Here is a 21,002-nt window from a genome sequence, read left to right as displayed (position 1 = left end):
TTCTCTTTCCAGCATAGGGTCTCTTTTTTGGGGGAAAATTCCAATTTGTCTTTCTCAGGGTACAAAATTTATATTTCTATTTTCAGACACTTCTTTCCTCTCTTCCCTTGTTTCAAAGAATGTAAAATAAAATAAAAAAATATATCTCTGGTCCAAGATATTTTTCAACTTCAGAATCTGATCCCGTGACTGGCCCCTTTACTCTTTTCTTTTTGAATTTCATAATCAAAAACCCTAGTTTTCTAGTCCTACAAATTCCACCATTTGGAACAAGTTTTGGGAGCCGCCACTCTGCACCTCAAAAAAAACTATTTTTCACTCCTTTCTCTTATTCCCATGCTCATAATAGCGCGCTTAACCTTGTCAACCTTAATTGAATTTCACTGAATATGTTGTTTCTAACCTTTTCAACCTTAATCTTGCCATCTTTGCTTAATGAGCCTCTATGTTGTTTCTAACCTTTTCAACCTTAATCTTGCCATCTTTGCTTAATGAGCCTCTTCTGCCAACACCTTACCTTCCTCATCCTTGATATACTCCACTTATCCATGTCTAAGGCCTGTACAGATACTGCCTTTGTCCCTTAGACGTTATTAGAGTATATGTAAAGATATATTTTTAATAAACAGTTGTTTTGACAACCGACTTTTGAGATTTAAAAGGTTATATAATTAGCAAACAAGTAAATTAAGCAGGAGATACATGTCATAAATTATATGATACAAAATAATCTGTTCCCATACTAGCACATTATTTTCCTCATCCTGTTTAATTGCATAGCTAAAACATTAGTACAAACCAATGAAGCCTCATCTCAACCATCTACCAGAGCTCCAGGAAGAAACGAAAAAGAAAGAAGGGAAACAATAAAATCTGCAGAAAGACACGAAAGAAGACAGACACGGAAAGTTGGAAAACGAAGAAAAAAATAAGGAAGCTCCGCCACCGAGTACTTGGGCTACAATGAACAATAGAACACATTGAATCTTATATCCTAGAAGACTTCTTTCTCCATTCAGTTCGACACCTATTTATTTCAAGTCCATCGCTTGATAATCTCAACAAATGCAAGAAGCTCTTGTTTACATCCTTTGGAGCAGTAGCAGATCCATTAGCCCCGTGACTCTCTAAAGCATCAGCATCCTCAATAGGTTCAACGCTTGTAAGGGAATCAACAACATCATCATGCTGGCATTCACGCCTATAATCTATTGTAATTGTTTCCAGTTCATGTGTATCAATGATTTCTTGAGGCATACTCTGCCAGCATAAAAGTTTTTTGTTAGCAATAGAGAAAGTAGTCCATAGATGTAAAACATAAGACTTTCCTTGTTTTAGAATTTACTTCTAATGACTTCCCCAGGACTACTCTAACTATTTATAACAATGAACAACAAAAGTTCTATGAAAAAGACAACAAAAGACCCTAAAAAAATCCCTGCACAGTTGTTGAATTTATTGCATCGTATATATGGTTGGCCTCGTCCATTTATTCAACTACAGATAGGAAGCAGCTACAAACCTCAAGAACCCATCCAATGTAAGTGACATTGTTTACATGCTGATTCATGTCCAGATCAGCTCTTCGTGGCTGCCAACAAAACAGCGAATATCCTGAGTGCTTGAAAAATTAAGTCATTGAAATCAGGATGTTAAAATGATACCTACCACCATTCCTAGCTTCGAATAATCAGCGGGATCTTCAAGTTTTGCTATTTTCTTTAGGCTGCCATTATTCTCCTCAGGAAAAGCTAACCTGGAATTGTGAACAGTCAAACAAGAATAGAGTGCCCCTTATCAATAACATTGCTGCCAATAAAATACAACACTCAAACTTACATGTGACGAAGTCATGGTCAGTAACATTGCAGATTATATGTAATAGAGTAGATGGGGTAACAATTGTGGCTGGTGTTATTATGAAGTATATAAAGTTTAAAATATGTTTGGTTGAAGGAGGGGAAGGGTAAAGGGGGAATGGGTAGTTTTTTGTTTTTGCTTCTCCAGAGTGAAGTACTTTTCAGATACCTAAGTTTGTAAAAGTGGAAGGGAGTGAAAGACCAATACGTATTTCCTCCTTTCAGTCCAATTTCAGAATGGTGGCAAATCTCCCAGGAAATTCCCGTGCCCCCAAGTTATTTGGGAAATGTAGAAGTAAAAGACCATCATTTCGTCCCTTTGTCCAATTTCTCTCTCACTAGCCACCCTCAGTCTACTCGATTTTAACGTAGTGAGTAAATAGAAAAGGAAGTCAGATTGACTCAAGTGTAAAATTGATTATTAAAGTTGATTTGATAGACAAGACACCCATATGATTGTCTGGCAGTCTACCTACAGTGAATATAAGTTTGGGAAACAAGCTAGCACCAGAATTAAAAGAAACTGGAAAGAGACAGATTGGTTTAGTTTGGTTCTTTTTTTCTTCTTCTTTTTGCAAAACCATTTGTCTGCGCAGGCACATCCTTGGATTTGGTTTTGAAGAATTGATTATGCATATGTTGGAAGAATTGTTTTTAAGAAACAACCATTTTTTTTCAGAAAGCAGAACAAATGGTTTCGAGGCCTAATGTAAATTATGATACTTCGAAGGATAAGTTTTTATTGATGATACTTTTGATAATGGTATGAAGGAATATTTTGAACAATTGGATTCATGTAACAGGAGAAATATTTCCCATTCCTTAGCCGGAAAGATATGTGACCATGAAAGAGGGATTAAGTGGAACAAAGTACACTAAAGCTAGAATGCTCTTTTATCATGTATGTGGATTACTAGGCCGATTACCTGATACATTTTTATAGGGACATAGGACTCGAACCATAGACCTCCTCAGTAAAAATATCAAACTTTTCTTATTAACATGACCTGAACTGTTTCAAAGAACCAACATGCAAAAAAAAAAACCTGCAATTCGTATATCTACTCAATAATTTTTCAAGGGAGTCAAATCGATCTGAGTCATCTTTCTTTTTCTTTTCTTTTTTGTGTGGGGAGTTCCATTTTCTACACCATCAATGTAAGTGTTAATCCATCAATCAGTCTAAGATACAAAATACTCATCAAATACCAAGAAATAGATGTAATAATGGAGACTCTGTAATGACTTTGAGATTCAAACCATTTGAGTGTTAGATATATGTGCAACTTATGATAGTATTTAACAGCTACATTTTCATCTACCAGCACCAAGAATCATGTACCCAGTTAACACCATTCAAACCGGTGTACAATAATTTCAAGAAGTTCAATGAACAGTTTCGCAATACAGTTATTTTTTACAAGAATGCTTAACTCACTTAAAGGAAATTATAAGTTCCAGGAAAGGGAAGGGAAACAAGAAAAATGAAAAAAGAGGAACCTAAGTTTACCTCAGTTCTTTTGGAAAATAGGTCTCCAGCTCATCACGAACTTCATCAGTGACCTTTTGAAGCCGTCTTGTGTCCTGGTTCATCATGAGCCACTTGCTGCAATCAGATATCATAACATCCTAATTTAAGTTTTGTAGAATAACTCGACAAGCAATATAGGGAAAAAAAAGGATTTATAGATTGTCAGAAGGTGGGATCTGTGACCTTGATACTCGAGAAAATCATTAACACTGCCAAATTACAAACTTCTCCACAAAGAAAATATATTGACTCAGGTTGATTTATATGCAAAACACTCCATGGAGGTCCTTTTAGCTTTATGCAGTAACTTACAAAAGGAATATTCATTTGTTCCAAAAGCTGCCTTTGCGGGAAATGTATTTATTAACCAAGTGGCATGAAACTACTAGACCACACTTGTGAGGGAGGATATACGTAAACGATAAGCAATTCACAGGAAAACAATATGTATCAACTAGGTTAAGTATTTGCAACAAATATACTTAAAGCCCGGAATACTGCATGCCTAGAAGTATACATGTCCACTTGGAAATGTGCATTAAACAAGAATATAATCTCTTTTAGTGCTACCTATATTCATCTATTAAGTCTATATATGGAGTTTATACTTAAATTCTTCACCTGGTTGCTCTTCCAATGACTTCACCAGTAGCACAGTCTTTGAGAATCCAATCACGTCTAGTCCCAATCCTGCCTTCACTTTGGCACCAAGTCTCTATTTCAACAACATCACTCCTGTTCCATACCACAGACAACATTAACCATGGCTTCAACAGCCTTGTCAAATAAACCAGTGTAGTGAACACTTGCAAAGGTATAAAAGGATTACCAAGCAGGGTACTTATAGATCTCAATGTACATGCGAGCAGTAACCCATATAAGATGTAATTTTCTCATGGAATGGGTAGTTGCAAATCCATCAGTTGAAAATCCAACACTTTGAGCATGGTTGCACCCAACCTCCTACATCACAGAGTTTAGATATATTAATGCCCGTATAATCATAAATAACCAAAATATAATTATACTCTCTCCATTTTAATTTGTTTGTCTTATTTTCCTTATTAGTATGTTTCAAAAGAGAATCGTGTCTTTACTTTCTTAAAGTCCGTGTAAGTCAAAGTCAAACCCACACAAACAAATTGAAACCGAGGGAGTACTACCATAGAGTAAAGCAAGCAAAAATAATTCCCCAAAACTTCATACTCATTCCATCTCGAAGAAAAGTTTTAAAAAAAGAAATGTTACCAGTTTCCAAAAAAATTTTAAAAAAAAACACACATTGACAAATCAATAGCTTATATTCAGTGAAAGAGTTAAGTAACACAAAAGAATCAATCTTTTAATAAAGTTGGACCTTCAATAGATTGGCGATGCTTTCGAGAAACAGACATGCATTGACAAATCAAGAATTGATCAACCAAAAAGCCCAAAAATACATCAATCTTGTAATAACAGTAAACCAGCTAAAGATTAGCGATGATTTCGAGAAATATACTTGCATTGACAAATCAAAAGCTAATATTCTTTCGAGAAATACACTTGCATTGACAAATCAAAAGCTAATATTCAGTGAAAGAATCGATTAACACACACGAAAAAAAAAAATCAGACCTGCAAGAGATTGGCGATGGTTTCAACAGTTACAGTTTTGTTAATTCCAACCTCATAGCACCTAACAATGAACTTCTCCTTATACGACATTCCATCCTCCGACATAGTCCCCAACCTCAATCGATCTGCAAGACTTGGGTCATACGCAATCTGCTTACTCTTAGTCTCGTTAGTAGCTACAGCCAAAACCGGACCTGACCTTGCCCCAACCGAAGAAGAAGAAGAAGAAGAAGAAGAAAAAACAAACGATTTTCTACACCCAATTGAAACCGAATTGAATAATCTCTTGGAACACTGATTATGATCTCCAATGGCAACATTGCAAGCCTGAAACGTCCCCTGACACAACATTGTTTGATCCCAAATCAATTAATTAACTCTTTTTCTTCCCTGAACAGAGAGAGAGAGAGAGAGAGAGAGTTGAGTTCTTCTTTAGATTAGAGTGAAGGAGAGAGTTGATTTTTTTGGGTCGATGGGATCGAGGTGAAGGTTGAGGTCCGCCAGCAAGTTTAGAGGGATAAGCGCATTTACAGAGAAATTAATGTTTCCTGCCAATTTTTACCTACCCGGCCTGATTTGTTACATAACCATTAAATTTCCTTGGAACAAGTAGCCAAAATAGTAATCAAGTTTGGGGTGCACATCGAATTTTCGTCGGACTCTGCTAGATGAATTTTATTTTGATTAGGATTATTGGATGTTATTTTATTTTAAATTTTAATTCATATCTATATAAATATGCTTAAGGAAATGTTATAGTATATAAAATGAATATACAATTAGGATTGCACCTCGTTGCTTTTTAATATGAATTGATTTAATATACATATTTTGCACGTGTAATTTAACGATTATTATCAAAGTTATATTTAGAAGTGATAAAATTTTTAATATAATGCATAACTTTAAAAAACATTTGAAATTCAAGACATAAGCCAAAAAGAAATATTTATTTGTTTAAGATATAATGATAATTTGGAGTTCAATATTAAATTGGTTAGAATTTAATAACAAAAAAAAAGACTCCTAAACATGAAGTGCTTCAATGCTTACTTAATGTGAGTTTCTTTGTTTGCTTTGTTTTTTCTATTAAAAAGACTCCTAAACATATAAGGTGCTTCAATGTTAATATTAATTCCGAAAAAGAAAAGAAAAGAAAAAAAACTATCAATAGTTTCCTCTTTTGTTACTCCTATCATATATTGTAGAATTATTTTTTTCAACAACCAAAAAAAAACGCTGATATATTCCTCTTATCATATTTTTTAGAAGTCTTTTCTTAAATACACAAGGGAAAAAAAACCTATCAATATTAATTCTCGAAAAAAATTCTATCAACACTAATTCTGAAAAGAAAAATAAAAGGATCGATATTTTTCTCTTTTTTCTCTTTGTATTTTAGGACTTTTCTCTTAGTTAGTGAAAAAGAAAAAACATATCGATAATTAAAAAGCCTTTTCCAAATTTACTTTGATTTCACCAATAGGTATGGTATGACCTAAGGAGAGTAGCAATTAGGCAAGCTGCAAATCAAGTAGGTGTGGAGCACTCTCTGTTACAATTAGGCGAGCTAGTTGATTTCTTTTTATCTATCTAAATTGTTGCGAGGTAATTTTTTCTCATCCACCTAAACCATACGCTGCAGAATTTTATGAAATAATAATCAGAGGATCCATCACTTTTTTGTATCGTGATGTCCGAACCAATTTCCGTCGGAATATGGGTTATCTCCACCACAAATTAGGAACCAAATAATTTTGTCAGGTCTATCAGGGCTCGGACAAATTGGAATTTGAAACATGAGTGATGAGACCTTGTAGCTTTGTACTTCCCTTTTTCATGTTTGGAAGTTCCAGTGATTTTATCTGTTTTCTTGGTTTTTGACAGAACAAATGAGATATCACAACAACATGTTGTAAATTCCTTCGAGGGATTATACTCTGATGATGTCAGTTTCTACTAGACTAGCTTCTGGGATTAAAATTGGCCCTCACTATAGTACTCTCTTTGTTTTAATTTATTTGTCTTGTTTTAACTTGACACAGAATTCAAAAAAGTCAAGAAGACTTTTGAAGTTTGTGGTCTTAAACTAAAAATGTCGTAGAATGTACCAAAATGTCATTTGATCTTGTGACCTTAAACATGTCAGGTGAAAAATTGAAATTAAAGAGTTGCCAAAACAAGAAAAGAGACATTCTTTTTTAAACAGATTAAAATGCAAAGTAAGACAAACAAATTAAAACGAAGGGAACACTTCTTTTGTATCGATGACATTGGTCAAGTATTTCTGGCATACTAACCTTTCAAAAAGGAAAAAATACACTATTTCTGATTCTGATTCCATACTAATCAAGCTTACTAAGACATGTAAATGGAAGTGAAGCCATTTTTATTGGTTTGCATAGAGTGAAAGGTAAATATACATTATAAAGAATTGCATCAGATAAGGTTGTCAATTTAATTTTCAGAAAAAGCAAGTCACTTTTCCGGAGTATTATTTACCTCAGAGAACACAGTATCGAACATTTGCTTTGGTTTCACTTCCCTTCACACTTGAATTTTATGTTGCATTCATCTATTTTGCTTTGTCCGTAAACAGAATGATAGGTAGCAGTTACTAGCCAATCCTTACCTGGTGAAAATGTTGGGACTGTTAAAGATGCCGCAGGAATCTTTTCTCCAACATAAAATCCACAGAATGTCGTTGAAGTTCCAGTGGAAGACCAATAACCTGTACCACCTGCTATCGAAAATCAGTAAGCTGTCTTTGCTTAAGTTTTCTCCAGCTTAAAGGAGAGTGTAATATAAAGAATGAGTTTTTCAGAATTTGTCAATCAGAACATCCATCTTGGTGACGAATTTCCTGCACTTAGACGTGGTGGTCTGATCTGCGGCTCCAAGTTGTTACGTTTCTTCATGATTGAAGATACTGTCGGACTGTAATAGTCATTACTCCTTTGAGAAGCTGTCCCTTGGGAGTAGACCTTTCTTCCTTGCATAATGTTCCTCTTCTGTTGTTGATTTGCCCTACGAGCTGCTGAATTTTTTGAAACCGGCCCCCATCTATTGTAGTTAACACAACTTTGGCTTCTTCCTACTTGCTGAAACCTCCCCCCTTTAGGACTTGGATAGTTTCTGCTTTCAGCAGTTTCTGCGGAGTACATTGTCGTCTCTCCATCACTGCTGTATTCATTTTGAGCTTCCAATACCTCTATGAGACAGCAACTTGATTCAACCTCACTCTGGGCCCCATTAACAGATCTGGTAGATGCAACCTCAGCGTCTGGCACAGGGCTTGGCTGGCCAATGTCACTAGAATTTTCTTCTCTCGCTTTATCGATACAATCATCATCAGAGTTGGATAGTGTTTTTCTGACATGCTGTGGTGATCCAGCAGCTTTGATGATAATCCTTGGTGGGAAGTTAATATCCAAAAGCTGGATTTGAGTAGTCCCATTCATCCCAACTGGTGTTGAAGTTAACCTACGCGACTCAAAAATTTCAGGAGTTGGAATTCCCTGGACATGAGTAATTACTGCTTCCTCTTCCAAATTAGTGGCAATAGCAGAACAGCTTGGTCCAGGATCTTCTCTAGGTCGCGGCAATCTGTTCGAAGATGATGGTGTGCCATCATTTTCAGCTTCAGTTGACCTAAAAACACGCCGCATTGTGAAGGATGCACAAGAATGCTCACTTCTTTGACCAGTAGACATCAGCCGAATCAGTGGTAACTTTGGTTTGTTAAGGTCATCAAGGCTTCCTTCCCAGTGCTGGTTCAACCAGTCGCATATGATAGGGATGGGTATGCCAAATTGCATAGGACAGTCTTTCCATGCTGATAATGGGGATGGCGAAGTTGATGAGGATTTTGAGTTAGATGTTGCTAGTTTCATCGGATCACACACCATGAAGGCTAGATTGCCATGAACATCAAAACCAGCGGAACCCGGCCTCCAAGTTATTCCATCAGTTGAGAGCTTTATAAGGTTGTCAGTGGCTATTACCACTTTTCCTTCGCCAACTGTCAAGTCCTTTTTCTCGCTGTAACCTAACAGGTAAACGACATTACCCAGCTCGAGATTAAGTTTAGAACAAGTTTTCAGGTAGTGAGGTTGCTGAACATGTGCATTTGTGTCTCCATCCATGACGTCAAGGCCCACAATAGTCAGATCTAGTACAGAGCTAGTAATAAAGAACCTGTAATGTGAAGTAAATTATCATGTGCTAAACATAAAAATGAGATGGCCGGAAAAAAGAAAAAAAAAATTTGCTTGACCAGGTAGACAAATATACACATGTATTATGCATAACATTCACAAGCATTCGCTATTCAGAAAGCAAAACAAAGTTAAGCATCCAATCTGACAAAGATGAGGGAATCTAGTGCCTAATAGCAGTCAACTTCTAGAATCCCCCCCCCCCCCGGCCAACCAAAAAAATAGAGAAGAAATGAGGAGAACACTTGATCAACACAAGCTGACATCGAACTTCAGCTTCATAATCCAAAAGCTATCAGCAAGTAATAAAGCATTCATACTAGGCATGCTAACATGACTACATGAGAAGTTCTATTCTTTTTTTCTCATTATCAGAAAGTTGTCAGCTAAATGACATTTTACGGATCAATGTTGCATTTTTTATAACCTACAAGTATTTATTGGCAACCTTTGCTGTAGCCCGTCAAAGAAATTCAAACCTGATTACAATTAAAGTCAGTTCACAATGAGCTGCTGAGAACCATCACAAGAAGAAAATGACTTGTATATACATCAACATGCATGCATTTTAATTTACTATGCACTATCTAAAGCTACAAATGCCATTGGCTACTAGAGATGGATTTCTTTATAGCTCCAAAGTCCATCTTCTGCAAAACATCAAACTTGTAGTGGGGAGCTTAGAAGATCTAATCCTCATTGCATCTTATCTGACGTTCTACTCTCTTGTTATATACATCTAATCAGGCAAATGTGGGAATTGATATGCCACATATCTCTACTTTTGTACGGAAGGTCAAGTGTGATATCCATGCACAGTAATCATGCTTAAGATTGCTTCAACCACTTGGTAAACTATTAATAACTCCAATATGAACCATTGCTATGTGATTGAATTCTTAAATAACTTTCAAACATATACATTAACTGCAAAATTTGCTACATGGGAATAAAGGATCAAGGAAAACAATTTTCAGAAGCACTAGTACTCACTTGACAAGGCAGGCAATCAGACTAGCCCTTCATGAAACTCTTGCATGTTTTGTTTTACAGGGAAACAGACAAAGTATTACTACCCTATCATCCTAGTATTCCCTTCTTTAACTTGGGAGTGTTTATGAGGTTGTCTGAGTTACTCTTTTTCCCTTTCTGGGAGGGAAACCCTATAACTCAATTCAATATGTACAAAGTACATAAAAGCTTCCGGCTTCTGCAAGTAATGTGGTTTTTAAGCAATTCAAGTAATAAACACTCTACACAATCTTAATAGACATAAGCATCAAGCCGAACAGTGCAGTCTTCGCATGGGAACAACTTGCATTATAGCCACAAATGATTGGATACTAACAAATGAAACATTAGCAGCTGCTGCTTCCTTGACCTCATACTCAAGTGTGCATATGGTGATGCATGTAGCTCTATCCTTTTGTATGACTTCAAGCCGCATCCGATACAGAGTGATCCAAGATAAACAAGCCCACCTAGTTTGATGTGCTTCTAATCATCAACAATCATTTTCCATGCAAGAGGTGAACAGCAGAGTGCCTGGTGGAAAGGTTAGTTTGAGGATTGTCCTAACACCACCATCCACTTCACTAAAATCAATCTCGTGAATGACATAACAAAATTCATTAACAAGAATATTGCCAGCTGAAGCCTAGCATACACCTTTCAAGCTTCTTTGGCAGGACTACTCCAATCTATTCAGTAATGTCACAACACACACTGATGGTGGTAGTCTGGTAGATCGGGATGGTGCATGGGAAATGGTGGTTTGAGAAAGAACTGTTTTGACTACTCTTTCCTTAGCCATATAAATATTATGAATAGCTTCAAAAGACTATAACTATTGGAGGTTGAAATGGTGTCAATGCCATATAAAGAGAAGGTCTGTCGATGGAGAATATGATTTTGACAGATTCCTATATAATGTAGATGATGGAAGGCCAATGATTTGATGCATACTTACAAAGAGTAAACATTTCAACAAAAATAGAACAAATCCCAATTCAATAAGGTGTTCAATAGAATAAGACAAGCATAACAGAGGGTTGATTTCTAATATAGTCACTCAACAAATACAGTTAATATTTCAGAAAGTCACCTTTTTTTTTTATTCCAACTTTTCATCAACAAAGAAAATGACTTTATCGAGTGACTATCTGAGTAATCAACTCGTATAATAGAGGAAAGTTTTTTCACCCTTTGGAGTCTGAACAACGAGGACATTACAATAAAACAGCAGCAACAAATACAACCCAATCCCAAATTAGTTGGAGTCAACCATATGAATCATATGTATCAATTTCCACTCAATAAAGCAAAAACTGAATACATTACAAAGATAAAAGTCAATAAGAGGAAAAGCTGACCTATGTGGAAAAAGGTAAGCAACGACACCGTTTTGGAGACGGATCTCAGCAGCTTCAGCAGCCGCCACAGAAGGAAGAATTACATGGGTAGTGAGCAGCAAATTCCGGTGGATCAAGAAACCAGTGCCACTCGAAGCTATATGAGCCATGGCAGAACCTTTGCCTGAAAAAATGGTAGCTTTCATTTTCTCAGACTTGCCACCCCCATTACAGAAACACCAAGAATCAACCAAACCCACCATTGTTATAGCTTTAATTCAAATGGGGTGTCTTTAAAATCCAGAAAGAGTGTAACTTTAGATCCAGAATTGAAGATGAAGTTGCATTTTTAGCTCAAAATGCCAGTTTGTGACATCTGCCAGGTAGCTTCAGACCAGTCTATGAGGGGTGTGGCAACTATCATTGAATATGATAACGTATTGCAGAGAAATGGGAGACAAGTAACTCAAAATATGCTTAAAAAATGGAATTTTTCAAATCAGAAATATAATAAAAATATGAAATCCACTGTTAGAGAGAGAGAGAGAGAGAGAAAGCACAGGGATGAGCAGGAGACAGGAAACTGCATCGTGCAGACATAGTAAAGTCTAATTTATATTTTTTAAATTAATTTTTTGCTCAAAATTATTACTACCATAAGAATAAGAAAAGATAGTATTAGCAACATGGAAAAGATTAACATAAGCAAAAAGATTGAATTAGTTTAAGCAAATGAAAGACAAGTTTTGGTAACATAACAATGTTATTTTTCTCCCTTTTTTCCAGATTATAATGTTGGTGCATTAACGTTGTCACGTTTGTTTCTTCCTCTTTTTTTTGTCACATTTTTTATTATCCCTTATTTATTATCTTTAATTATTTAAAATATTAATCTTTTTTCAATAAATAATCTCTCTATTATCTCTCTACAATAAATAAAAAATAGATAATTTAAGCAATCACAATATTGAAATATGTCTATATGTTTTTCATTTAAATTTGCTATATTAATTAGTCGATATTTATTATTTCAAGAACATTTATTATTAAGGGCGAAATAGGAAGAATGTACTCCCTCCGTTTTATATTACTTGACTTCTGTTGATCTAGCACACCCTTAAAAAAGTCGACACATTTCACTAAACTAATCTTTCATTAAATCGTATTGACAACTAAGGTAACTTTCCTCTATTATCCAAAAGTTATGAGATTGCTCTCTAATTCCCTTTCAACTTTTTTTTTTGTTTGGTATATAATGGCCAACCTTTTTGGTATGTGATGATGACTAACCATTAATAATCACCTGTCTGAGTCCTATCGATCAATGATTCATTAAATTGATTGATTCCAACAGCTCAATTCCCACACTGATGGTTGCCTAAACCACCTTCTCTCACATGCATGGCTTGAAGCAATTTTCCTTTCTCTCTCTTTATTTGCTTTTTTTGTTTTCTGTATTAGTATCTCGATTAATTCACGTCATATTAGACACACTATTAAAAAAAAAAACGCTCCATAATTGATTTTCCCCCCTACAATAAGCTTGAGCACAAAACACTTTGACTAGAACAAAGAAATCCCATACATCCCACCACTATCTTGTTGGTTACTCTTTATTTTGTTTATTCCTTCCAAAACAACTATAATCACTCAATTTGATTCAGAAAGAGTGCACCAACTACCTGATTTTTTTAGGGAAAATTATCCATTTACACATGTTATATTACCATATTTACTAATACTCTTAACTAGTTGGAAAAATATCAAAAATTCTTATTTTTTTAACTTTCTCACTCTTTCACTGATACATCACTTTTACCTTATATCAGTTACCTAAATTCACTCCTATTCTTCAGCCTCCTCGATGGCAGTTTCTTTTTTTCCAATTTCAGTCCATCTATTACTCAATTTCAAGCATCTAAGGAAGGTATATTCAAGTTTTTCCTTTAATGGTATCTCACTTCATTCTCACCTTCTTTGATTTCCTCTATTTTCTTCTGTAATTTTTTTTACTCACATTGTTCACTGATACACATGAAATCCGCTCCATCTTTTAGTGTTGGTCTCACTCAGTTGAATAAAAATTAAGAAAATCTTGTTTCACCGGACGAGGTTAGATCCAAACATCGTAACGATCTATCAGTGATGGATAAACTCCGTGAGAAATTGAAATCGAAATCTCAAGTTCAACAATCACCCAAAGAAGCCGACAAGAAGATTGAAGGGGTTTCAACACACCCTAATCTCCCAAAGGTATGAGTTTCTATAAGTTTTTTTAATGTGATTTTTTATGAAGATTTACTGCTCCTGATACATATAATTTTATGTATCAGATTCGTATGTATCAAGCTAACATTAGAATCTGATACATCCTGTTGATATTTTTTTCTAAATGTCATTTTTTTAAAGTTTTACTGATTCCCGATACATATACTTTATGTATCAGATTCTTATCTATTTTCTGATACATTGTGTTTATGTATCAAATGCTCACATATTAGGATTTATTGCTTCTGATACATATTATTTATGTATCAGATTCTCATGTATCAAGCTTACATGAGAATCTGATATATCCTGTTTATATAATTTTTTTAAATGTCATTTTTTAAAAATTTTACTGATTCCTGATACATCTACTTTATGTATCAGATTCTTATCTTTTTTTTGATACATCATTTTTTTTGTATCGGATTCTCATTTATCAAACATTAATGCTCATGATACATCTTGTTTATGTATCAGAATCTCATGTATCAAGATATAATGCTTCTGATACATCATATTTAAATACTAAAATTAAGTTGTATTTAATCAGTTTCCATGTCAATGCAGGGAATGAAATACGTCATCAAGAAGATCTCCTCACACTTCCTAAGATTCGGCACTGCATATACGGCTAATTTTATTGATGATTTTAAATCATCAATAGGTGATGAAGCTATACAATTATTTCGACAAATCATATTTGGTCACTATTTAGATATGCCACAGTGCAATTTTCAAGGGCAAATCATCAAATGCCTCTTACTTCTCGAGGTCGAGCAAAAAAACAAAGAGGAATTGCATACCTCCTGGTCAAGGAGAACCGATGGACGTCGAGTAGTTTTTTTTTTAATTTTACAGTAGTAGAATGTACAATTATATTTTTGCACCAATAGTAAATATTTTTTCGGGTTATTCAATAATTTAGCAGACTTTTAAGTTTTTCTAATATTTATGTATCATATTTTGATTTATCAAACTTGAATGCTTTTGATACATCTACTTCATGTATCAAATTGTAATGTATCAATATTTAATGATTATGATACATCTACATTTATGTATCAGAATCATATGCATCAATCTTTTACAGCTTCTGATATATATTGTTTATGTATCAGATTGTAATGTATCAATATTTAATGATTCTGATACATCTACATTTATGTATCAGAATCACATGCATCAATCTTTACAGCTTCTGATACATATTATTTATGTATCAGATTGTAATGTATCAAGATTTAATAATTCTGATACATCTACGTTTATGTTTAAAATCTCATGCATCAATCTTTACAGCTTCTGATACATATTGTTTATGTATCAGATTGTAATTGATTGATATTTAATGATTCTGATACATCTACATTTATGTATCAGAATCTCATGCTTCAATCATTACAGCTCTTGATACATCTACAATCTATATCAATACAACATGTTATATATCAATCACAATCCACTTGAAAACTAATACAACAATCTTTAAAGTATCAACCTTAATACGTCGAATGTTTATGTATCTGTTATTCTTATATATCAGATTCGAAATTACTATCAATATCAAGTAACTTACAATGAATATAATTACCAACTATCCATGTATCAATTATTGATATTCAATTACTATTTTGGTTAATTGATATATGTATCAAAAACAACCCATAATGTAAAAAAAAATATGTAGATGTAAGTACATGATCCAAATAGAATGTATCCTGACATAACAAAATATCATTTCTCTTTGGGAATGAAATTACAACTCTTTCTGATGTGGCCTTCATGGCCACAACGACTACAAGAATTTGTGCTCGTTCTTATCTTCTCACTAGAGTACTTTTTTCTTTCTTTCTTTGGTCTTCCTGCATCCTTTTGTATTTTGGTGGCAAGACGAATTCTTTCAAAATTTCTTTTAGAACAGACCAATCTTTCTTATCTGGCATTGGAACTATTGGAAATTCATAAGTATTTGCCAACGCCTCTGGTTTGTAGCAATCAGAATAGTATGGGTGCATGCCTGCAATGTTCTTGCTCTTCAACACTGCAATTGCGTGTGGACATGGTATCTCGTCTAGTTGAAACCTGCCACAATTGCATGTTTTTCTTTCAAGACACACAATGTATCTTATACGTGACTTATAAACAGAATAAAGATATTCTGATTAAGCAACAACCTGCAGTAAATAATTATCACAGATATGTATCAACAATGATGTATCAAATACAGGAATGATGTATCAGAACTGATATATCAGGTAATACTGATAACATGAAATACAGAACTGATGTATCCTATAGCTATGTATCAAGCAACTATGTATCAAGTAGATAACTACTTAAAAAAAATAACAGGAGTGTACCTTCATTCTCGAACACTTCATTGTGTTTGATATTAGGATATCTTCGAATTTCCTACCCAAAGTATGTTTTGTATAAGTTGCTATTTCCCTATTTTTGCAGTTCCAAGCACCAAACACACCCTTTTTTGTTAGAACTTATGCTTTGTTTTTGAGTTTTCTTTCATAGTCAGATCTGTTTCTTTTTTTTTAAGAATTCTTTGCCTTAATTAGCATGGTAATTGATTGAAACAATCAATCATAGCTTGAATTACGTTACTACCTATAAATAACCCAACAACATTAATTGTTTTACACCCAAAAACTGATGTATCAGCACAACAAGTAATGTATCAGAAATTTTTTTAAAAAGGGGAAATCGCGTAATTTCATAAAAATTAGGGATACATCGTAATTGAGCCTTTTCAGTATGTGATTTAGGTAAAGTTTACAATTTTTTAATGTAAATGTTGAAATGAAATACGATTTGATATATACATATATAGTAACTATATATACATAAATATAAGCTATCTGACTCTCCACATCGAAATGATATTTGAATAACCACGAGTAAAGATTGCCACAAATCTTTGTAGAACAAGGCAAAGATGGCTGAAACAATGTAAGTACGAGATACTTGGGCAATGAAAACACCCTTGTTCTTTATTCTTACCTTCCTTCGCTGTTTTAATGTAGTACTACTATGAGTGAAATGCTAAACTGTAAATGGTACGTACTGCACTAAAATGTAAGAGGAAGTTTGTAGAAGGTCCAACTTTTAACTTTTGAGTGTCACTACACCAGCAAATACATTGTTAAATAGGCCAGAAGATTCAGAACCAACAAAAATCAAGAGTAGTTTGCAGTATCACACTGTTTACTGGTTGCACGATTCAAAAGGCTCCCTTTATATGGGAGCAATTTGTAGCTCATTACTTCAGGAAATTGCTTCAACTGCCCTCGGATTTCTCCAGTGCTGCCAAAGAAAAGGGAAAAAGAAGAGGCAAAAGATGACTATGTTAGTATCAAAGCCAACTTCTCTTAACAGCACGTATTGAGAAGTGAGAACCAAATACAGCACCATAGAAGATGGAAATAATAAATTTTAGCAGCTAGATTTAGTTTAAGGTGAACAGAAGTTCCTAAGAAGGAAAAAAGATCTCGTAGTACTTAAACAAGTCAAGTTCGTCATCAACTATAGTGGAAACATTAAAGATAAAAATACTAGTAATTAATAGTTTTACCTGGTTTCCCCAAGTCAAATCTCTCCGCGGAATGACTCAAGACAGTTTTTCTAGTTGTTCTTTAGATGAGTTCAGCAGCTAAACCATGTGGACTATCATTTCTATAATGGCTTGGTCTTAAGTAGCATGATAATCACCCCCTTCAATGAAGTGAGATTGATTGCTTGACTAAGAGAATAGGGGTAGAACAATTTCCAAGGGTCCAGTCAAGGGGATATGTTCATATGAAATGCTATGTGCTAATATTGCAATAGATAGATCAACTGACATCTAATGGAAGCACAAGGGCCACTGTCATGGTGATCGGCTTGATGCTTTCAATGATAAGATGAAGGGGAGTGGTGAGGTGGTGTCTCCTTCACTGGAGCTACACTAGCACAAGAACTCTAAGTAGACATTCAAGCAGCATGATACAGGTTCACTGTCAATCCGTCAAAGGGCTACTAGTTTTTCTGAGAGGAGGTTCTATCTGCTGAATACACGATTAAGAGAGGAAAACACAAACAAGTAGTTTACTCACCACTTGTGGTATCAGAATATTCAGCAATTGAATGTGAGTGTAACTCTTCAAGTTCACATGAGGATCTATTTTTATTTTTTTGAAATGAACTCTTCATGTTCACTTGAAGATTTACGTCATCAGTGAAATCTTTCACCTTAATGCAAAAGATAAAAGAGCAGGGTGATATCCTTAACCAATTCTAATGCATTCAATTGCAACCCCCCAATTCTTCTCACAAGAATGGCAAGGATATATTAACTAAAATATATTTAGCCCTGTCAAATGTAAAATAGACTAGGTACAAATATCATACACAAATATCGAACGAAAAGACTTACGAAGTCGCTGCCTACGTGTGGACCAAAAGTCTTCAATTGATTAACTTCTACAAGTTTTTGGAGTATACTACATTAATAATACTTGTTCATAACATTTACCTATTTCATCCGGAAAAAAAAAACAATACTTGTTCATAATTTATATAGGCAAGGAGAGAGGAGGAAGTTACTGTTGTAGTTGAGAAGCTTCTCAATGAGGTCAACATGTGTCATCAGCATTCTTCGACAGCAATATCGAACCAAATTCAGAGCATCAAGTGCATCCCTTCACAATAAGTTAATACATATCAATAGATCTATTCAAATATCACTGAAAATCACAGAATTTCACAGGGTTCTGCCAGTTTCTTTCTGAAGCAAACAATTGCTGCGTGGTTTTGTTTAACTCCACCTACTTTAAGCTTCACATTCTATGTTTCAGACCCAGATATTTTCACAAAACAACGTAAAAAAAATGGTCAAATTACTAACTCTCTAGTGAATTCACTAGAAATGAGAGGCAGTAGGTGCCTAATTTCAGCTGGGTTATCAAAAAGTTACTATCTTTCATAATTAATTGTTCCATAATAGGATTCCAATTAAGAAAACAACTGAAACAACTAGTGGCAAACACAACAAAAAAGTAGCAGTTCTTTCTGTTCTTTTTTGGGGAGGTTTTAAATGAGTCAATGTCTATAACGATTCTCACCCCTCCGAGTAATCAGCTTGAAGAAGATCAAGATATTCATCCCATTTGTTGCCAATAACCTAAATATACAAATCAATTTATGCACAAGATCAGTTCCACAGAATTAATCACTCGAAAACAATTAAGTAAAAATCAGCTGCTTTCGTTTTTTTCTGAAATAATGAAGAATTAAAAAGGCTTAATAACAAAAAATTACCTTCCCGCAGGTGAAGCAACGCACTGGAATGATCATCTTGCTAAAACCCTAGTCTGAACTCTCGAACTTTCAAGCTTCAGCAGCTATGTTCCTTCGCAAGGAAATTTCAGTCTATACATGTGAAGTAAATGGGCCTGGGCTTTCAGAAATGTGCCTTCTTTTGATATGGATCTGATCCGACCCGAAACTCTTTTTTATTTCTTTTTTTCTTTTATAGCATAATGAAATTTTATTTACGACAGAGTTGTTGGAAAATTAATTGAAAATACATATTGTTTTTGCATGACAAGTTTCAAAAAAATATTTTGGATGACTCTGATATTTGATGTTTTCTAAATATTGAAGGTTAATCAAATAACTTAATTGTGTCCAAAGGAATATAAAACTCAATGTAATAGATGTGTGTATTACTTTTCTAGGATCAAAGTGGAAGGAAACTACGTCAATTTCACGTCAAGAAAATATATTATATTCATAACGTTTAAATTCATATAATATCAAATAAAGTCAAAATTATGATATAAAAATATCTTTAAAGTAAAAATATAAAATAATATATATATATTTGATAGCTCATACATAATTTTAAAATACTTTATGGGTGAAACAAAAGTTCCCATGTTCAAGATATAAAAATGAAACAAATGAAAATATTGATGGATATGGATCATATTAGATGAGATATCATTAGGAATGAAGATATTTAGAGTAAAAAGAGAGTGACATTTGTGGTAGATAAAATGAGCAAAACTTAACTGAAATAATTTAGACATGTAAAGAAAAAATACACGAATACTTCAGTGAAAAAATGTGAAGTGTTAGCTATGGTGGATTTGGGGAGAGATAAAATAGGCTAGAGAATTATTACAAAATACACGATTCATATGCAACTTACCCGAGGACGTCACCCTAAATACAAGAATATGAAATATTAAAGTAGAAGACTATTAGGTAGTTGAATGTTCGTCTAGTTGTTCTTCTCAATATTAACTATTACTCTTTTCTTATCTTATCCTTATATTGTGATTCTTATTGTATTTTCTTTCAAAATTTGTTTTGTAATGTTTACTTGTATCGAAAATCTATAGGGAACAATCTCTATATTATAAAATTGTACATAATTGATAAACACGCCTTATTACAATGTAAAAATATACTGAAGGTAAAATTAATATAAATCTTTTTATTTTTTTATTTTTTCAAGGAGAATTAGACAGAAAAACACATCTGAATTGTCACGTTTATGTAAGTTTTCTAAATGAACTATTATATGTCACTTTTTCTACATGAATTATCACCAATTATTTATTAAAACACATATCGACTTGCATATGATGGTGCATGTACTATTTTCTTTGTTTAAAAACAGTGTGAGGTGGCACTTCATGCTAATAATTAAAAAAAAAATTATTATCATTGAAAAAAATCAAAGTATCTTTATTGTTGCGAATTTTTTACATAAACTATTTGTGTTTCTTACCCGATGATTACCCGAATCATCACCAATTATTTATTAAAACATATTTTGAAATTAATGTGGCAATTGTTGTGTGAATGACATTAAATGGACAAATTAAATAGTCAAGTGCATTTTGACGATTGTATTCAAACACTTTATCTAATCAGATTCGAGGTGTATTTATTTTATAAATAGTTGATGATAATTTATGTAGGAAATACAAACACCCGATAGTTCAAGTATAAATATTTTTAAAACGTGATACATCTGATGTGTTTTTAACCATCAATTTTTTTTAACCATACATGCGTACTTGTTTGATAGCTCAAACATAATTTTAAAGTGACTTAATAAATAAACGCTGTCCTTTAACTTAGTCGTAGATGATATCTATAA

General features: G+C 33.8%; 2 protein-coding genes across 3 annotated transcripts; both read right to left on the bottom strand.

Annotated features, from left to right (window-relative positions):
- Positions 1-699: 699 nt before the first annotated feature.
- On the bottom strand, positions 700-5,603 carry LOC129898765 (oleoyl-acyl carrier protein thioesterase, chloroplastic-like). The gene is made up of 7 exons (XM_055973431.1): positions 5,005-5,603; positions 4,220-4,353; positions 4,012-4,125; positions 3,370-3,465; positions 1,669-1,756; positions 1,523-1,591; positions 700-1,260 (listed from the first exon to the last, which is right to left on the bottom strand). Exons 1-7 carry the CDS (start codon positions 5,353-5,355, stop codon positions 988-990), a joined length of 1,125 nt encoding a protein of 374 aa, XP_055829406.1. The 5' UTR covers positions 5,356-5,603; the 3' UTR covers positions 700-987.
- Positions 5,604-7,240: 1,637 nt separating this feature from the next.
- LOC129901395 (uncharacterized) lies at positions 7,241-12,151 on the bottom strand. 2 transcript variants are annotated; one of them, XM_055976545.1, is made up of 3 exons: positions 11,594-11,725; positions 10,570-10,766; positions 7,241-9,201 (listed from the first exon to the last, which is right to left on the bottom strand). In XM_055976545.1, the coding sequence occupies exons 2-3, from the start codon at positions 10,605-10,607 to the stop codon at positions 7,839-7,841; spliced, it is 1,401 nt and encodes a 466-aa protein (XP_055832520.1). In that variant the 5' UTR covers positions 10,608-10,766; positions 11,594-11,725; the 3' UTR covers positions 7,241-7,838. The 2 variants fall into 2 exon arrangements, with proteins under 2 accessions (XP_055832520.1, XP_055832519.1); XM_055976544.1 differs by lacking the exon at positions 10,570-10,766 and having other exon boundaries at positions 11,594-12,151.
- Positions 12,152-21,002: the final 8,851 nt, after the last annotated feature.

This window comes from Solanum dulcamara, chromosome 8 (assembly GCF_947179165.1).
Source record: "Solanum dulcamara chromosome 8, daSolDulc1.2, whole genome shotgun sequence".
In the NCBI taxonomy this organism is placed as follows: domain Eukaryota; kingdom Viridiplantae; phylum Streptophyta; class Magnoliopsida; order Solanales; family Solanaceae; genus Solanum; species Solanum dulcamara.
The sequence above is the reverse complement of the archived record's forward strand: the minus strand, read 5'-3'. Positions and strand labels throughout refer to the sequence as shown.

Excerpts from the sequence above, each read along its gene's own strand:
- LOC129898765 (XM_055973431.1), bottom strand. The coding sequence starts at position 5,355 with ATGTTGTGTCAGGGGACGTTTCAGGCTTGCAATGTTGCCATTGGAGAT. Across the intron at positions 4,354-5,004 it reads CCATCGCCAATCTCTTGCAG|GAGGTTGGGTGCAACCATGC; the intron begins GTCTGATTTTTT and ends TCTGTGATGTAG. Across the intron at positions 1,592-1,668 it reads ATTCGAAGCTAGGAATGGTG|CCACGAAGAGCTGATCTGGA; the intron begins GTAGGTATCATT and ends TTTTGTTGGCAG.
- LOC129901395 (XM_055976544.1), bottom strand. The coding sequence starts at position 11,835 with ATGGTGGGTTTGGTTGATTCTTGGTGTTTCTGTAATGGGGGTGGCAAG. Across the intron at positions 9,202-11,593 it reads GCTTACCTTTTTCCACATAG|GTTCTTTATTACTAGCTCTG; the intron begins GTCAGCTTTTCC and ends TTCACATTACAG.